An 18,410-nucleotide genomic window follows, 5' to 3' on the forward strand; every position below is an offset into this window, starting at 1 on the left:
ATGCCAGACCCAAAAACGCAGAAGAGTTGAAGGCCACTATCAGAGCAACCTGGGCTCTCATAACACCTGAGCAGTGCCAGAAACTCATCGACTCCATGCCACGCCGCATTAACGCAGTAATTGAGGCAAAAGGAGCTCCAACCAAGTATTGAGTATTGTACATGCTCATATTTTTCATTTTCATACTTTTCAGTTGGCCAACATTTCTAAAAATCCCTTTTTTGTATTAGCCTTAAGTAATATTCTAATTTTGTGACACACGGAATTTTGGATTTTCATTTGTTGCCACTTCAAATCATCAAAATTAAATGAAATAAACATTTGAATGCATCAGTCTGTGTGCAATGAATAAATATAATGTACAAGTTACACCTTTTGAATGCAATTACTGAAATAAATCAAGTTTTTCAAAATATTCTAATTTACTGGCTTTTACCTGTATATCCCATTTTTCAAGAGTTGAACTGAAAGATATACAACTTTGACTATATATACAAAACACCTATTCCTCTCAAATATTGTTCACAAATCTGTCTAAATCTGTGTTAGTGAGCATTTCTTATTTGCCAAGATAATCCATCCCACCTCACAGGTGTGACATATCAATATGCTGATTAAACAGCATGATTATTGCACAGGTGTGCCTTACAGTGCCCGCAATAAAAAGCCCTTATGAAATGAGCAGTTTTGCTTTACTGGAGTCTGGTGTGACCAACATTTGGTTTTAGACGATCATGGAGGTTCACCTGCTGGATGTGGAGGTCCTTGCCTGATGTGGTCACACGTGGTCTGCGGTTGTGAGGCCAGTTGGATGTACTGCCAAATTCTCTGAAACACCTTTGGAGACTGCTTATGGTAGACCAAGAACATTAAATTCACGGAAAACAGCTCTGGTGGACATTCCTGCAGTCAATATGACAAATGCACGCTGCCTTAAAACTAGCGACATCTGTGCCATTGTGCTGTGTGATAACAACTTCACATTTTAGAGTGGCCTTTTATCGTGGGCAGCCCAAGGCACACCTGTGCAATAATAATGCTTTTCAATCATTATCTTGATATGCCACACCTGTGAGGTGTGGCATAATCATGAGATTATCTTGGCAAAGAAGAAATGCTCACTAACACAGATTTAGACAGATTTGTGAGCAATAATCGAAAGGAATAGGTATTGTGTGTATTCAGTCAAAGTTTTAGATCTTTGAGTTGAATTCATGAAAAAGGGAGCAAAAACAAGTGTTACGTTAATATTTTTGTTCAGTATGTATATATATATATATATATATATATATATAAATATATATATATATATATATATATATGTGTATATATATATATATATGTGTGTATATATGTATACATATATATATATATATATATATATATATATATATATATATATATATATATATATATATATATATATATATATGTATATATATATATGTGTATACTGTATATATATATATGTATATATATATATATATATATATATATATATATATATATATATATATATATATGTGTATATATATATGTGTATATATGTATATACTCTGCTTGTCTTCGTGAAACGCTTCCCTTGGACTTCCGGCTGGCAAGGAGTCAAACTGTGAACGCCAAAGACGGACGGACGGAAACTTTCAAACACATTTTCCCTTTATTGGCATGGTGAGGCGAATGAGAATTGCACATTAAAAAAAAACAAAAAAAACATGAAAATTGACAAGAAAAGTGGAACAAGAAAAGGTAGAACCACAAAAGGCATTGGTAAGAACTTGGCAGAAGGCAACGTGGATAAAACACACACATCTCTTAACACACGCACACGCACACAAGCACACGCACACAAACATATTGTCCTTCCCAAACAAAACATGGACACCAAAGCAGTGACTTAGTCCTCAAAAGTTCTCAATAGTACAAATTAGAATCTTGATATTGCTACTCTACACCATTTACAAAGCTGTTTTTTATTTATTATTAATACATTTATTTAAAGCCAAATCTACACAATGGGTCACAATACCCATAAACACTATACAAGATATCAACAAAAACAACACAAGAACGTTTTCTTCCTCTTTTTTTTAACGTTCTTACGTCTGACGGGAGCTTCATTACTTTCTGAAATGGGATATTTAAGTTTTTTTTAAGACCCACTTTGAAGGGTCTTAAAGCAGGGGTGAGGAGCTACCATTGGTTGCAAAGTTTTTAGCATTGTTACTTTTTGGGACAGTTTTTGAAAATTGCATGATGGGGCCAGATTAAATGCACAAACGTACCATATTTGGCCCAAACTTAGCAGCTTCCTCACCCCTGACTTTAAAGGGAACAGCAATGTGGTCTTAAATAAGAAAACAAATAAATAAAAAATAAAAAAATCAGCGCTTAAAATACACTTCTGAAAAATAATTATTGCTTATATATATATATATATATATATATATATATATATATATATATATATATATATATATATATATATATATACACAGTGTATATATGTTCCCCCATTTTTATTATTACCGTGAATGATATTACTATTATTTCTATTATTGTACATCAAATACTTTGTAAAAAATTCAAGAAAGAAAATTGTAAACTTTTGTTTGGCACTCACAGAATCAAACGCGGACAGAGCAATGTGGAAAAAGTCCTGCAAGAAAAAAAAAAAAAATATTTATTGCTCTTAAGAAAAGAAGAAGAAACCAAACTGGCACCAAAATGAGACTTGATTGTTCCAGAAAAAAGGCATAGAAGGTTATATTATTCCCCCCCACCACCACCACCACTTTCTGTTTGTTTATTGTACACCCTGTCTCGTAATTTTCTTTTGAATAAAATTACAAATAAATAATGACCAACGGCAGCCATAAATATTGCTGATTCCAAAATAAATACATAAAATAAATAGTCCGCTTGCTCTCCCTGTTTAATTAATGAGAAACTTATCAAAGAAATTGCATATATGTGTTGTACACAGTATATAAACACAATATAATCGTGATTGCTTTGTGTTTTTATAGAAAAAAAAAATCATTTTAAAAAAATGGGGTATTTTTTCTTTAAACATGATGAAAAGCACAAACTGAACAATTGTTCATGTGCGCCCTCAGAAATGAGCAGTGTGTTCATCTGTTTTGTTGCCTTTTTTGTTTACAATCATCATATGTCTCAACATCAAAAATCCTGTTTGACAGGAGCGCACTGTTATTTTTTTTTAGGATCTACTGCAAAAAGTCAAGAATCTACTGTGACAAGATGTTGCTTCTGTTTTTAGGACCTACTGCAAAAAGTTCAAGATCCTCTATGTGACAGGAGTTCTCTGACTAGCAGTAGGGGCTTAAAACCAGTGCGATAGGAGTGGTCTGTTGTTTTTAAGGACGTTTTGCAAAAACGCTGGTCAAAGATCCTCTATATGACAAGAGCGGTATGACTAGTGTTCTATTTTACATCAGTGAACCTGTAACCATGTGACTACAACCCTCGAGTCAGGAGCAATATGCCAAATTAACCGCTCCACACTCTATGCCAATGATGTGTGCACACACTCTATCTCTTTTTATCCTCCTGATCGTTGTGCACGTGTGTGCAAATTTGCAAAGGTGAGGTCACCAAGTACTGAATTGGGTACTGGTACTGGCTTGGTGTCCAATATCATCTATTCAGTTCTTCTGTTCTGTATTTTGACTTTCCTTATCTTATTGGAAAACATTATCATGGTTTCTATTATTACTGCTGTATTGTTGAATGTGCTCAAAAAGTAGTGTGACAAAATATTTTGGTGGTTTTTGAGCTGCAATACTCACCAACGAGATACCTGCTTTAGTGTCCAAAGGAGCAATATGCTCTCGGGGTGCAGAGGAGGAGAGGGAGGGGTTTTGTTCCCCCCCTTATCTCAAAAGACTTTGGTAGGTTATGTCCCATTCTTGACTTGAGGGAGCAAAACAAATACCTCTGGGTATTCAACTTCCGAATTTTCAAAGTGAAGTCCTTGTTTCAGGTCATTCGGGGCTGTGACTGGTTCAGAACAGTGGACTTTGCGGCGCTTATTTCCACAAAGCTATACAACTGAACCATTGCTGCTACCAGCAATTTGCTTTTACGGTATGGCGTATCAGTGAGACGTCCTTCTATTTGGTCTCTTGCTGTCACCACAGATCTTCCCAAAGTGCATTAACACTGTATTTTCCAACTCGTGAGATGATTGGCTTGTGTTTGAGCCTGGCCCAAAAACAATAAAGCTATGTTTGCATACCTCACCTAACTTGGCCTGCATGTGAGGAAGATCCAGGGTTACCAGGCAGATCAGCCAAGTTTCTGGGGCTTCATCTGGACTACTGCATAACGAGAGCCTGTTTGATACGCATACAAGCATCTGCAATCATAGAATGTATAACGACGTGTCGTGCTCAGTGCACTGTCGGCTTAGCAGTACCAGAGACTGAGGTTGCTGAACACACGCCTATTTTCTTTCCAAAAGACAAGAGAAGACTGTCTCGCGAGAGCCTCTAAATCCTTGCATGGTGGGAAAGCTTGAGAGCTGTTGAAGCCAGTGAAGGGGTTCCCCTGGGTCTAGGGGGACCCAAGGTTGCTGAGACCACAGACACCTCCACAACAAGCTGGGGCGCTGTCTGGAAAGGAAGATCTGCTTGAGGCATTTGGGACCTTGTGCGTCATGCATGGCAGATTGACCTCCTCAAGATTGGGGTAATTTCTTTCACCCTGCCACCCTTCCTTGCAGGGGTGAGGGGCATGCAGGTGATGGTGAGGCAGGCCAAGACAGCTGTGGTGTCCTACATCAATCATAAATGTGGAATGAAAACTTAAAACTTTGCATGCTAGTGCAAAGACCCTGATTCTGTGGACTTAGACAAGGGCTATGCTGATCAGCTCTCAAGAGGAGCTCCTTTCTAGAATGGCAACTTTGGCCATAAGTGATCAGACAGATTTGGGGTCACTTCGGTCAGGCCACAGTCCACTTCTTTGCTACAGAGGATTATCCACATTGTTCTCTGTGGTTCTCAATGCCCGGCCGACCAGGGCCTTCGAAAATTATGCTCTAAGCTTTCCATAGAACTAAGTGACCCTCTATGCATTCTAACAACTTCCCCTCTTGTTTGGCAGAGTGAGGTTGTCTCAGACCAGGTGCTCTCAAAACTGACCACAGATGCCTTGGATGGCCGAGACCCACAGGATGCTGTATGGGCAACCGTGGCGTGTGCCAATCAAGCCAAACTTACTTTCACAGGGACAGGGCAAGCTATGGCATCCTGGGTCGAAGCCCTGAAGCTTTATGTGAACAGTGTTGGCAGTCTCTGGGGTTGAGTAACAATGAGGTTGACACCTTGTAGGCCTCATGAGCCATTCCACTCAGCATATTTATTGTGTAGGATGGAGGATGTTTAGTGAGTGGTGTCGGGAAAACGGTGGCAACCCTATACCCTGTGTTTTACTTGTGGTGCTATTCTTCAACACCTTTTGGAACAAGGGTAGTAAGAGTCCACCATCAGGGGTTATCCCTCAACTAATCCCACAGTTAAAGGTAGGTGAGATGAATTGACTCCTGGGGAACATCCTTTTGCAAAACCTGTGCCTGAATGGTTTAAGGAGGTAATGCCCTGCAAAGAGGCTTTTGCTCCTGTCTTGGGTTCATTAGTGGGTCCTGAGGGCACTTTGTCTGCATCCGTTTGAGCTCTTACCCCATTTGGATATTTGTCTCCTTAGTCTGAGTATTACGTTTCTGATTGCTATTGCATTAGTTGTGAGAGTGAGCAAGCTGGTTGCTCTCTCTGTTAGTGCAGGATGTGTTCAGTTTGGGGATGGGACATGGTAGTGTTTCTTCTAACAAACCCTGCATTCCATCCCGAAGTGTTGCAGAAGAACACGTGGCCAAGCTGAAATCTCATTATCCACCGCCATATTAGTCTAAGGATACAAAAAGGTTCCAATATGTGAGTCCTGTGAGGGCCATGAAGGCACATATAGCCCAAGCACACTGCCATTGTACAGTTGATAACCTGTTGTGCTTTTCATGGTAGAGCAACGCTGTGCAGACTTGTTGGCAAGCAACGCCTATCCAACTGGATAGTTGACCTCATCTATCTTATCTTTGCTCAAGCAAGACTCCCTCATCATGAGTGGTTTCCCACTCTGCACGTGGCATGTGGCCGAATCTTGGCCCCTGTTGAGAAGTGCACACTTGGAGGATGTCTGCAGTAGTGCTGGTTGGGCATCGACCTCAACCTTCCCCAGATTTCATGGGCTGAATCTGCCTGAATCCTCCATCCCCTCAACTGTTCTCTGGGTTGTGATGGATGAATAGTACCTTATGGTAATATTAAACTTAACTATAAAGGAGTCCTATCATGTTCTGGTGTATTTTGTTTTCCAAATGTTTATTACCCAAGAAACAAGTTTATATTCATGGGTTATACTGAAGCTTTACAATTTGATATTCTCTTGTCACACCGTTACAGGTTCACTGAAAGGAAAAAGACAATTGTTTGCGTATGTAAACACGGTCCTATGAATAAAAGTGAACCTGTAACCATCCAGGTTACTTTTATGGTCAATTGGTTAGGGTTCGCCCAGTTGATAGAAAAAGGATGAGTGTGTGCACACACATCATTCATATATACTGTAGTGCGGAGCTCAACCACAGGGTTGCTTAATTTGGCATAACGCTCCTGATCCCAGGGTTGTAATCACATGGTTACATGTTGATGTTTGTTCCTAGAAGTGTGTGTGTATATACATACATATATGTATATATGTATATGTAAACAATCAGTAGGTCCTTAGAAATAGCAGCGCACTCCTGGTATATAAAGGATTGTTGACTGACTTTTTTGCAGTAGGTCCTTAAAAACAACAAATACCTTCTACAGTATGTGACAGGAGTGCTCTGCTGTTTAAAGGACCTACAGGCGCAAATGTAGGCAAAACATATATTTTAGTTGTGTCATTACTATAGACCGACATTCTGAATTAAGAAAAAATTGACCCCCACATTTGTTTTTTCTTCTTTAAAAAAAGGCTGCGTTTTACAGTGCATAGCTGTAACAAATAAAAACTATTTTCTTATATATATATATATATATGTACATTAAAACAAAAATAAATTTTTTTATAGTTATTTGTAAATACACAACTACCTTTTTAAAATGTAGACAATAAGAGATTTCCTTTGTTTGAAAAAAAAAAAAAAAAAAATGTAACAAAGATTTTAAAGGCAAAAAAACAACATACATCTTTTTGAACAAGCGGTTTTCGCCCCCCTCACCCCAAAGGATTATGGGTTTTGTAATGCTTGGAGAAGATCGTCTTTCATCGTCCCTTTTTGCATCCTCTCAGCAGCGATTGTTCATGTAAACTTCGTAGTAGATTATTTATTCTCATAGCTCCACAGAGAGTGCACAGACTTCTTAGCGTCTCATCGTCAACGAGAGACGTTGAGGTAATCGCAAAGTCACCCACAGCCGCCACCCCAGCCCCAGGCGGGCCACCGTAAGGAGGGATCAGAGGCAGGTAGGCAGGCGAGCAGGTTACCTTCTCAGGCTGCCCTGAGCCTCCTGCAGCAAGCTGTCGAAATCCAACAAGTCATACTTGCTTTTGGTGGAGGCCGGATCGAAGTCGTCTGAGTGGGAGTCTACAAAGGAAGAAGGTGGAATGTGCTCAGCTTATATTATTTTCCTGCAATGTATATTGTATACGGTAGGGCGGCGCGATCTAGACAATATACGATATAAATGATCTAAAGTTGGTCGATGATACAGCTTTTAATACTATCGTTATAACGCATGTTGATGACAAATCCTCGCAAGTTTGATAGGAACAAGCGAAAAAACACATCCTCAACGCAATGTAGCATCCTTGCTAGCGTTAAACGTTCGTCCACAGTGCAAAGTCGCTCCTAAATCAGTAACCCTAGCCTCCATGGTGGCAAGTCAACTCTTTCTTACAAGTATAATATTCGGAGGACAAGACTAGCTAAACATGCTACTAGTGTTGTCCCGATACCAATATTTTGGTACCGGTACAGTTACCAAAATTGTTTTCGATACTTTGCGGTACTTTGATACTTTCTAAATAAAAGGGACCACAAAAAATTGCATAATTGGCTTTGTTTTAACAAAAAAATCTTACGATACATGAAACATATGTTTCTTATTGCAAGTTTGTCCTAAATAAAATTAGTGAACATACAAGACAACTTGTCTTTTAGTAGTAAGTAAGCAAACAAAGGCTTCTAATTTAGTCTGCTGACATATTCAGTAACATATTGTGTTATTTATCATTCTATTATTTTGTCAAAATTAGTAAGGACAAGCGGTAGAAAATGAATTATTAATCTACTTGTTCATTTACTGTTAATATCTGCTTATTTCCTCTTGTAACATGTTGTATCTACACTTCTGTTAAAATGTAATAATCACTTAATCTTCTTTTTGGATGCTTTACGTTAGTTTTGGATGATACCACACATTTGGGTATCAATCCGATAACAAGTCGTTACAAGATCATACATCGGTCATATTCAAAGTCCTCATGTGTCTAGGGACCGGTACGTTTCAGAGGCGGTAAGGTATCAAATTTGATTCATTAGTATCGCGGTACTATACTAATACCGGTATACCGTACAACCCTACATGCTACATTGAACATCGTAGGATGATATGCTCATTGCAAACTTGAATGTAAACAAATATTGACAGTGACGAAACCAAGTAGTATACAGTAGTATCAGGACAATATCTCTTGGACTTAGACTTAGACTTAGACAAACTTTAATGATCCACAAGGGAAATTGTTCAACACAGTAGCTCAGTTACAATGATGGAAAGTGTAAGGATGGAAAGGACAATGCAGGTATAAATAGACTAATATAACGATAAAAAATCTAACATATATACAAATATATACATAATATGTGTACAGAATAATATATATACAGATATATTATATTATGTCTATAACATATATACAATATATACCAATGACCATGCACAATATTACAGTATATACAGTATATGTGACAGCAGCAGCATAAAATAGAGAGTAGATCCAGCAGGAAGTAGAAAATAGACATTATAAACATTATAAACAAAGAGAAGTAGCTAACATGTCAGGTGTCAGGTAATAAGCAGATGTCAGTGGTTAGATCGATATTTTTTACATACTTACTTACTTTACAAAAAATATTTTGTTGTTTTTGTTATTGTTTACAAACTCAGAAAAATATGTCCTTGGCTTTAGAAGGGCTTTAAGGGCAAACAAACCAAAGGATTTGTATCAGAGCCAGTATTAGGAAATAAATAAAATATGTAATTGATATTGTTACATTATATTGTGTTTTTGTCTGATTATAATGTTCAAAATAATAATCAAAATACGCATCATTCAATGATTTTGAACATCTTAGGTATCAGTATTGTATCAAACAATACTGTCCCTGTGGTTTCTTGGTATTGGATCATCCAAAACTAATGCAAAGTGTCCAAACAGGAGAATAAATGCTTTTAACATTTTAACAGAAATATATGTGGAAACCATGTAAACAGTGAACAAGATATTAATAGTAAATTAGCAAGTAGATTAATATTCATCTTAATACAATAATACAATTATATGCAACTGCATACTGTATGTTAGCAGCTAAATTAGGAGCCTTTGTAACCCATTTTAAAATCGTTATAATAGATTTTGGGTCATATTCCGAGTATATGGGGGTGCTCGAAAATATTATACACATATTGTTATAGACTAAAGCAAAATACATTTCACACAATCATCATACTTCCTAACATCAACAATTATGGTATAAAATAGCAGACCAGTAACAAATTGTGATGCATTTTCTTTTAAAAATGTCTATTTTTAAACTGAGACGCCTCTTGTTCTATCTTCCTATGTCTCGTATGTCCTATTTCTCCTGATCAGGGTGATAATACATAGGCTATCTTATCTCTGCCAACAGACAGCTCCAACAAATGGAGGCCCTAGAGGGACCCCGGCCGGCAGCGCACTGAGAAATGGAACTGACCATGGCAGCCTAGGAGATAGGGGGTGTGATCTACGCTAATGCAATAGCCAGCGGCTGTATTGTGTCACGCCGCGCACCTCGAGGGGATGACCAATACCCCCCTGCTCTATTTAAAACTAATGGACAGGATGCTTGGAAAACAACAGCAACACTCACAAAAATAGACTACTAGACAACACGATCAGAATAACTTCAACTTAAAATACAAACTCATTAAAACTACAAATGGATGGTTGGCATTATCTATTACAGTCATAAATGATGTTATACCTTAAAACACAAGCAAAAGTTCATGCAAGTCCAAGATACACGACAGTACATGGCAAGGCTGCTCTGCTGTTTTTAAGGACGTACTGCAGAAGCACTAGTCAGAAATCCTCTTTATTATAGGGCGGCACTGCTGTTTTTGAGAACCTGGTAGTTAAATATTTTCTAAATTCAGGGGGGAGTGGGGGCACTGCTGTTTTGGATAACTTACTGCAAGCAAAGACTAGCCTAAGATCATCTATATCAGGCCTGGACAATTATTTTGACTCGGAGGGCACATTTAGAGAAAAAAATGTGTCTGGGGGCCGGTATATCTATTTTTAGGAACACTAATACAAAACCTCACAATAATGTCTGATTGAATGCTAAACACGGTATGACAGACCGCCTTAAAGGCCTACTGAAACCCACTACTACCGACCACGCAGTCTTGATAGTTTATACATCAATGATGAAATCTTAACATTGCAACACATGCCAATACGGCCGGGTTAGCTTACTAAAGTGCAATTTAAAATTTTGCGCGAAAAATCCTGCTGAAAACGTCTCGGTATGATGACGTCAGCGCGTGACGTCAGGGATTGTAGAGGACATTTTGGGACAGCATGGTGGCCAGCTATTAAGTCGTCTGTTTTCATCGCAAAATTCCACAGTATTCTGGACATCTGTGTTGGTGAATCTTTTGCAATTTGTTCAATGAACAATGGAGACAGCAAAGAAGAAAGCTGTAGGTGGGAAGCGGTGTATTACGGCCGACTGCAGCAACACAAACACAGCCAGTGTTTCATTGTTTACATTCCCGGAAGATGACAGTCAAGCTTTACCATTGGCCTGTGGAGAACTGGGACAACAGAGACTCTTACCAGGAGGACTTTGAGTTGGATGCGCAGACACGGTACCGTGAGTACGCATGCAGCTGCGGCTTCCAAACATGTGATCGCTTGCCCGTGCGTGCGTGCCGCTATGTGCATGTCACATACGTAACTTTGGGGACTTTGGGGAAATATATGTGCTGTATGAACTTTGGGGAGGTGAACGGTACTTTAGGCTATGGGATCGAATGTGTTGTGCAGGTGTTTGAGTTATATTGGCGAGTTATATGGACGGGAGGGGGGAGGTGTTTGTTATGCGGGATTCATTTGTGGCATATTAAATATAAGCCTGGTTGTGTTGTGGCTAATAGAGTATATATATGTCTTGTGTTTATTTACTGTTTTAGTCATTCCCAGCTGAATATCAGGCCCCACCCGCCTCTCACAGCATCTTCCCTATCTGAATCGCTCCCACTGCCCTCTAGTCCTTCACTCTCACTTTCCTCATCCACAAATCTTTCATCCTCGCTCAAATTAATGGGGAAATCGTCGCTTTCTCGGTCCAAATCGCTCTCGCTGCTGGTGGCCATGATTGTAAACAATGTGCAGATGTGAGGAGCTCCACAACCTGTGACGTCACGCTACTCGTCTGCTACTTCCGGTAGAGGCAAGGCTTTTTTATCAGCAACCAAAAGTTGCGAACCTTATCGTCGATGTTCTCTACTAAATCCTTTCAGCAAAAATATGGCAATATCGCGAAATGATCAAGTATGACACATAGAATGGACCTGCTATCCCCGTTTGAATAAGACAATTGCATTTCAGTAGGCCTTTAAAGAACGGAATGGAATTAAAAACATTTTACTGAATGAGACACCCAGAATGTACATGAAAATAAAGAATGTGGGATTTACTTTATTAACTATGAACGATAAAACACTGAATAATGACAACATATGAACGTCACACCCCCTCTCGATCGACATATTTTACAATCAAGCGAAAAGCAACAAAAATTCAACCAACAACGAAATATGAAAAAAAACCCACCTCCAATCTGATACATCACTAAGCTTTAGAACTTGTAAAAATCTCTTTCCTTGTCTGTCCCTGACACCCACATTCAGGCTGGCGGATCTGGAACCATTCAGTGAAAACGCTCCCCGCCCACACTGCTTGGTGCCCCGTCTGAGCTGTTGTGACGTAGCTTACCATAGTAACTAAATAGATTACAATAGCAACTAATTAGATTACCATAGTAACTAGTATATCATGCAAAAGCGCAGATTCCAACCATTGAAATACTTTGTATAGTTCAAGACTCATTTGAAAACATCACTGCACATCATAATGGCAGCTACAGTTTCCTTCTTAAATATCTAAAAAAATTATTTGGGAATGTCCGGCGGGCCAGATTGAAAAGCTTAACGGGCCGCATGTGGCCCCCAGGCCTTAATTTGTCCCAGGTCTGGTCTATATGATCAGAGCCCTCTGCTGTTTTTAAGGACGTACTGCAAAAAATCAAGTCAACTGTCCTCTATATGACTACTTTTTTAAGAAAAACACTTGTCAAAGATCCTCTACATCACTAGGAGAGGTCTGCAAAAAAGCGAGTAAAAGATTCTCAGTATGACAGACGCACTCTGCAAAACCACTAGATATATTTCAACTGGCTCCTACAGCTACGACTACAGAAGCTCTGTGGTCTCAAAGTCACCTCTGAACTCCAGCTGATCTTTGCGGATGCCCGGTGGACACGTCCATGTTGCCAACAACATTTTGCATCACTTAGTCGCGCCTTTATTTCCTCTGTGTTACCTCATCACCAGACCAAATATAACAATACTGCATTCGGGGGATTGTTATTGTGAGTGGGGGGGGGTTCTGGGTCAAAAACACAGCCGTACTTACCCAAGTCAGTGTAATGAGATTTGCCCAACTGCTTTTGTCCGCCGAAGCATAGCTCGAGGCGGGGCTCGTCAGACTGGCGCAAGGTGTGTCCGTTGTCGAGGGCAGTGAGGGCGTCACACGTGTAGCGGTATGTGATGAAGCCAAAATTGTCCCTGGGAAAGGAGAGACGAGGGAAATGTTTGATTTTATCATTTAAACCTAATGTACAACAATCAAAAAGACGGTCAATGAAGTGTCTCTCTTACTGAATCGACTCAAATATAAGACAGCAGGAAGAACTTAACAAGCCTTACTTCACAAGTCAAATTGCAATATTTTGTTTTTAAACGGGAAAACAACATTTTAAGTCTCAGTTTTGACCCAAATATAAGACAGCCTTTTCTATTTCAATGCAAAAGACAACCAATAAGCGCCCTTTGTTAATAATACTGTATTACCCCAAATATAAAACAGGACAAACTTCTCATGGCAGAAGTCAAAATTAGCCCTTTTGTTCATAAGCGTAGGAAAACATTTTAAGATTACAGTTTTTACCCAAACAGTTATTGGGGAAAAATATAATTTAAACTACAGACAGTGATTCTCAAATTGTGGGACACAGGTTCTATCTAGTGGTACGCCAAATAATCACTTAATTAAATAATCAAACACACTGTTACTATTCAAACTGTCATACTTGCCAACCTTGAGACCTCCGATTTCGGGAGGTGGGGTGTGTGTGTGTGTGTGTGTGTGTGTGTGTGTGTGTGGGTGGCGTGGTTAAGAGGGGAGGAGTATATTTACAGCTAGAATTCACCAAGTCAAGTATTTCATATATATATATATATATATATATATATATATATATATATATATATATATATATATATATAAGAAATACTTGACTTTCAGTGAATTCTAGCTATATATATATAAAAATAAGAGAAAAACTTGAATTTCAGTGTTCATTTATTTACACATATACACACACATAACACTCATCTACTCATTGTTGAGTTAAGGGTTGAATTGTCCATCCTTGTTCTATTCTCTGTCACTATTTTTCTAACCATGCTGAACACCCTCTCTGATGATGCATTCTGCTTCGTCTCCTTGTTGTGTGCGCAGTTGTGCACTGCACTCTCTAAAAGCCCTAGATGTTATTGTCACATATGCATGCACAGTAGATGGCAGTATTGTCCTGTTTAAGAGTGTCACACCATTGCTGTTTACGGCAGACGAACTGCTTTACGGTAGACGAAAACGTGACTGCTGTTGTTGTGTGTTGTTACCGCGCTTGGAGGACGTTAATGAAACTGCCTAACAATAAACCCACATAAGAAACCAAGAACTCGCCCTCGATCATTCTACAGGTATAACGTGGCAGGCACGCTGTTTATATTGTGGGAAAGCGGACGTGAAAACAGGCTGTCGACACGTCACTCAGGTCCGCATGAGTCTCCCGGAAAATCCGTGAGGGTTGGCAAGTATGCAAACTGTCTAATGTTACAGTGGACAAAAATATTAAATATTATTTTTTAAATATAACATCTGCCTTATTTTAATTAATATTTAGGCCTACTACGCTACACTGCAAAAAGTCAGTGTTCAAAAACAAGGAAAAAAAAATACAAAAATTAGGGGTATTTTATTTGAACTAAGCAAAATTATCTGCCAATAGAACAAGAAAATTTGGCTTGTCAAGACTTTCCAAAACAAGTAAAATAAGCTAACCTCAATGAACCAAAACATACCTTAAAAAAGTATATTCTCACTAATAACAACTGTACTACTATATGAGTACGTATTTTCTATTGTTTCATTGAAAATAAAACAGCAAAGTCCATTTGGCTGTCATCTGTTTTAATATGAGACACAATTGTGTCAAAGTCATGATTTTTTTTTCCATGCTTGAAATAAGAAATTGTTACTTTAAAAAAGTAGTTGTATACGTGTGAGTGTTAATGACACAGCTTTTCAACAGTTGACATTCTAGTTTCAAGCATGTTTTAGTCAATATAGGTCATAAAATCTCAGCAACAAGCTGTAATATCTTACTGAAATAATTTAGGACCAAAACCCTTAAAACAATTAAAACACTCTAACATATAATCTGCTTAGTGAGAAGAATTATCTTATCAGACAGAAAATGAGTAAATATCACCCTTATTTGAGATATTTAATCTTACTTAGATTTCAGTTTTTGCAGTGTACTGTATTTTAATGTTGGTCATAATGGTACTTGGGGAGCCAAGTGTTTTCTGAGGTGGTACTTGGTGAGAAAAGTTTGAGAACCACTGAAATAGACACAACTAATCGTTCATTTAAAATGTCAGTGACATAACTGGTAGGTTGTGATAACAATGATTTATTTAATGACTATGCTTCATTTTACCATGTATCTATTCATCCATCCATTTTTTACTGTTTGTCCCTCTAGTCGCAGGGCCAACAAAGAGACATAATTCACACATTTGGGCACATTTAGGTGCATGTCTTTGGAAGATTATTTAAACATTGAGTATGAGTGACAAAAAGAGAAGTCATTTGAAGCCAAAATGCAATATTTAGCTTTTAAATGGAAGAAACAAATGTTAATTTGATTGTTTTGACCCAAATATATGACCAACCTTAATACCAATAAAACAACCAACTGTGTGTTAAAAAATATACACATACAGTACAGGCCAAACGTTTGGACACACCTTCTCATTTCAATGGGTTTTCTTTATTTTCATGACTATTTACATTGTAGATTGTCACTGAAGGCATCAAAACTATGACACCTGTGAAGTGAAAACCCTTTCAGGTGACCTCATCAAGAGAATGCCAAGAGTGTGCAAAGCAGTAATCAGAGCAAAGGGTGGCTATTTTGAAGAAACTAGAATATAAAACATGTTTTCAGTTATTTCACCTTTTTTTGTTAAGTACATAACTCCACATGTGTTCATTCATAGTTTTGATGCCTTCAATGACAATCTACAATGTAAATACCGTATTTTTCGGACTATAAGTCTCAGTTTTTTTTCATAGATTGGCCGGGCTCCAGTGCAATTTATATATGTTTTTTTCCTTCTTTGTTATGCATTTTTGGCAGGTGCGACTTATACTCCGGTGCGACTTATATTCCGAAAAATACGGTAGTCATGAAAATAAAGAAAACGCATTGAATGAGAAGGTGTGTCCAAACTTTTGGCCTGTACTGTATATATATTTATTTATAACAAAGTGGTTGGATAATGTTGTTTTATTAATACTATTGAAATTGTGTGTGTCAGGAAGAAAAGCTCTGACTTGCAAGGTAAGAAGCTGTTTTTTCGGCATTTGTTGATTTGCATGCACACACGTCTCAACCCCCGAATATAAGAAAACCCTTCTTTATACATTATGTATATATCTAAGACAAAAATCAAAGACAAATTGCATGTGTAAAATGTTCGAAACCATCGAGAATAAGATGCCCCCTCTTTCTTAAGACTCATGTTTAGACAAAGGGGATCAATGATAATTGTAATTCACACTTACTAGTGGTCTATAGAGTATGTATTGGATATGCTTTGGCATTTACCAGGATTTATGTCACTACATATCGCACGCCACGATTAGATGAAAATAATAATTCATCCTAGCTTATTTTATGGTTCATTAAACCAAGTAGTAATATCGTAACGGCGCTGTCTTTTTCGGCTGGAGTTTAGCAGCTAATCCAATTTTGCGGAAAGTGGAAAGTTTCCGCAATCATTTTGTAGACATCGGAGCAGGCGGCGGGTCATGAAACAAGAATGAGGCTGCAGGTCGTGGCCAATAGTCTTACAGCCTGAAGCAGAGGGAAAGGAGGGGCCAGGCAGGCAAAGAACTAGAAATGCCTACATAGGTACCTCCGGCAGACTGTGATGTCACACTGTATCGACTGTTCAAAAAAAGACTGCAAAACACGGCGTTCAAAGACGTCCAAAAGTGTGTGCTAGCTCACGCCCAAAAGCTTCTCAGTGGCCTTTTGGTTAGAAGGTCTGCCCTGAGATCGGTAGGTCGTAAGTTCAAACCCTGTCATACCAAAGACTTTAAAAATGGGACCCATTACCTCCCTGCTTGGCACTCAGCATCAAGGGTTGGAATTGGAGGTTAAATCGCCAAAATGATTCCCGAGCGCAGCCACCGCTGCTGCTCACTGCTCCCCTCACCTCCCAGGGGATGGAACAAATGGGATGGGTCAAATGCAGAGAGTAATTTCACCACACCTAGTGTGTGTGTGACTATCAGTGGTACTTTAACTAACTTTAAATGCATGAACCTCATCATTTGATGCGTTGGCATTGTTTATCGCAAGTATCCAACATTGTAACAACATCAGAAAAGAGACAAATCTTAATAGGTCTGCTTTAAGAAAACAAACTAGTGTGTGACAGGAAGACAAGCTCTGACTCACTTGGGGCGAAGCGCACCCTGTTGGTTGGTGGGTACATACTATATCTGGACCCCCAAATGTAAGAGAACCGTCCTTTTTTTAGACTTTTTTTGCTCAGTGGCAAAGAATGGCTTCTTTTATTTTGGTCAAAACAGTCTTTCTGTATTCCTAAAATCTCCTTTACCTATCGTCTCTCAAGTTGATGGCACATTCCTCAATCTCGCCAAAGAACCTCAATCATTTGATGCTTTGGCATTGTTTATCGCAAGTATCCAACATTGTAACAACATCAGAAAAGAGACAAATCTTAATAGGTCTGCTTTAAAGGGGAACATTATCACAATTTCAGAAGGGTTAAAACCATTAAAAATCAGTTCCCAGTGGCTTATTTTATTTTTCGAAGTATTTTTCAAAATTTTACCCATCACGCAAGATCCTTAAAAAAAGCTTCAAAGTGCCTGATTTTAACCATCGTTATATACACCCATCCGTTTTCCTGTGACGTCACACAGTGATGCCAATACAAACAAACATGGCGGATAGAACAGCAAGGTATAGCGACATTAGCTCGGATTCAGACTCGGATTTCAGCGGCTTAAGGGATTCAACAGATTACGCATGTATTGAAACGGATGGTTGTAGTGTGGAGGCAGGTAGCGAAAACGAAATTGAAGAAGAAACTGAAGCTATTGAGCCATATCGGTTTGAACCGTATGCAAGCGAAACCGACGAAAACGACACGACAGCCAGCGACACGGGAGAAAGCGAGGACGAATTCGGCGATCGCCTTCTAACCAACGATTGGTATGTGTTTGTTTGGCATTAAAGGAAACTAACAACTATGAACTAAGTTTACAGCATATGAAATACATTTGGCAACAACATGCACTTTGAGAGTGCAGACAGCCCATTTCAGGCGCGCTAAGAACATATATTTTTCCACGATTTCAGCACTCAGGTTAACCATACCTAAATAGACACAAAATAC

General features: G+C 38.6%; 1 protein-coding gene across 5 annotated transcripts in view; it reads right to left on the bottom strand.

The window, feature by feature from the left end:
* Positions 1 to 1,572: 1,572 nt before the first annotated feature.
* Positions 1,573 to 18,410, bottom strand: part of ppargc1a (peroxisome proliferator-activated receptor gamma, coactivator 1 alpha) — an 86,194-nt gene continuing 69,356 nt past the window's right edge. For 3 of the 5 annotated variants that reach the window (XM_061960948.1, XM_061960949.1, XM_061960947.1), the window contains exons 12-13: positions 13,039 to 13,190; positions 1,573 to 7,654 (exon numbers count right to left, since the gene is read on the bottom strand). In XM_061960948.1, the coding sequence (XP_061816932.1) occupies positions 7,551 to 7,654; positions 13,039 to 13,190 (256 nt within the window). In that variant the 3' untranslated portion in view covers positions 1,573 to 7,550. The remainder of the gene's footprint in view (positions 7,655 to 13,038; positions 13,191 to 18,410) is intronic. The other 2 variants (XM_061960951.1, XM_061960950.1) reach the window with 1 other exon arrangement.

The sequence above is a fragment of the Nerophis lumbriciformis genome, linkage group LG05, assembly GCF_033978685.3.
Source record: "Nerophis lumbriciformis linkage group LG05, RoL_Nlum_v2.1, whole genome shotgun sequence".
In the NCBI taxonomy this organism is placed as follows: domain Eukaryota; kingdom Metazoa; phylum Chordata; class Actinopteri; order Syngnathiformes; family Syngnathidae; genus Nerophis; species Nerophis lumbriciformis.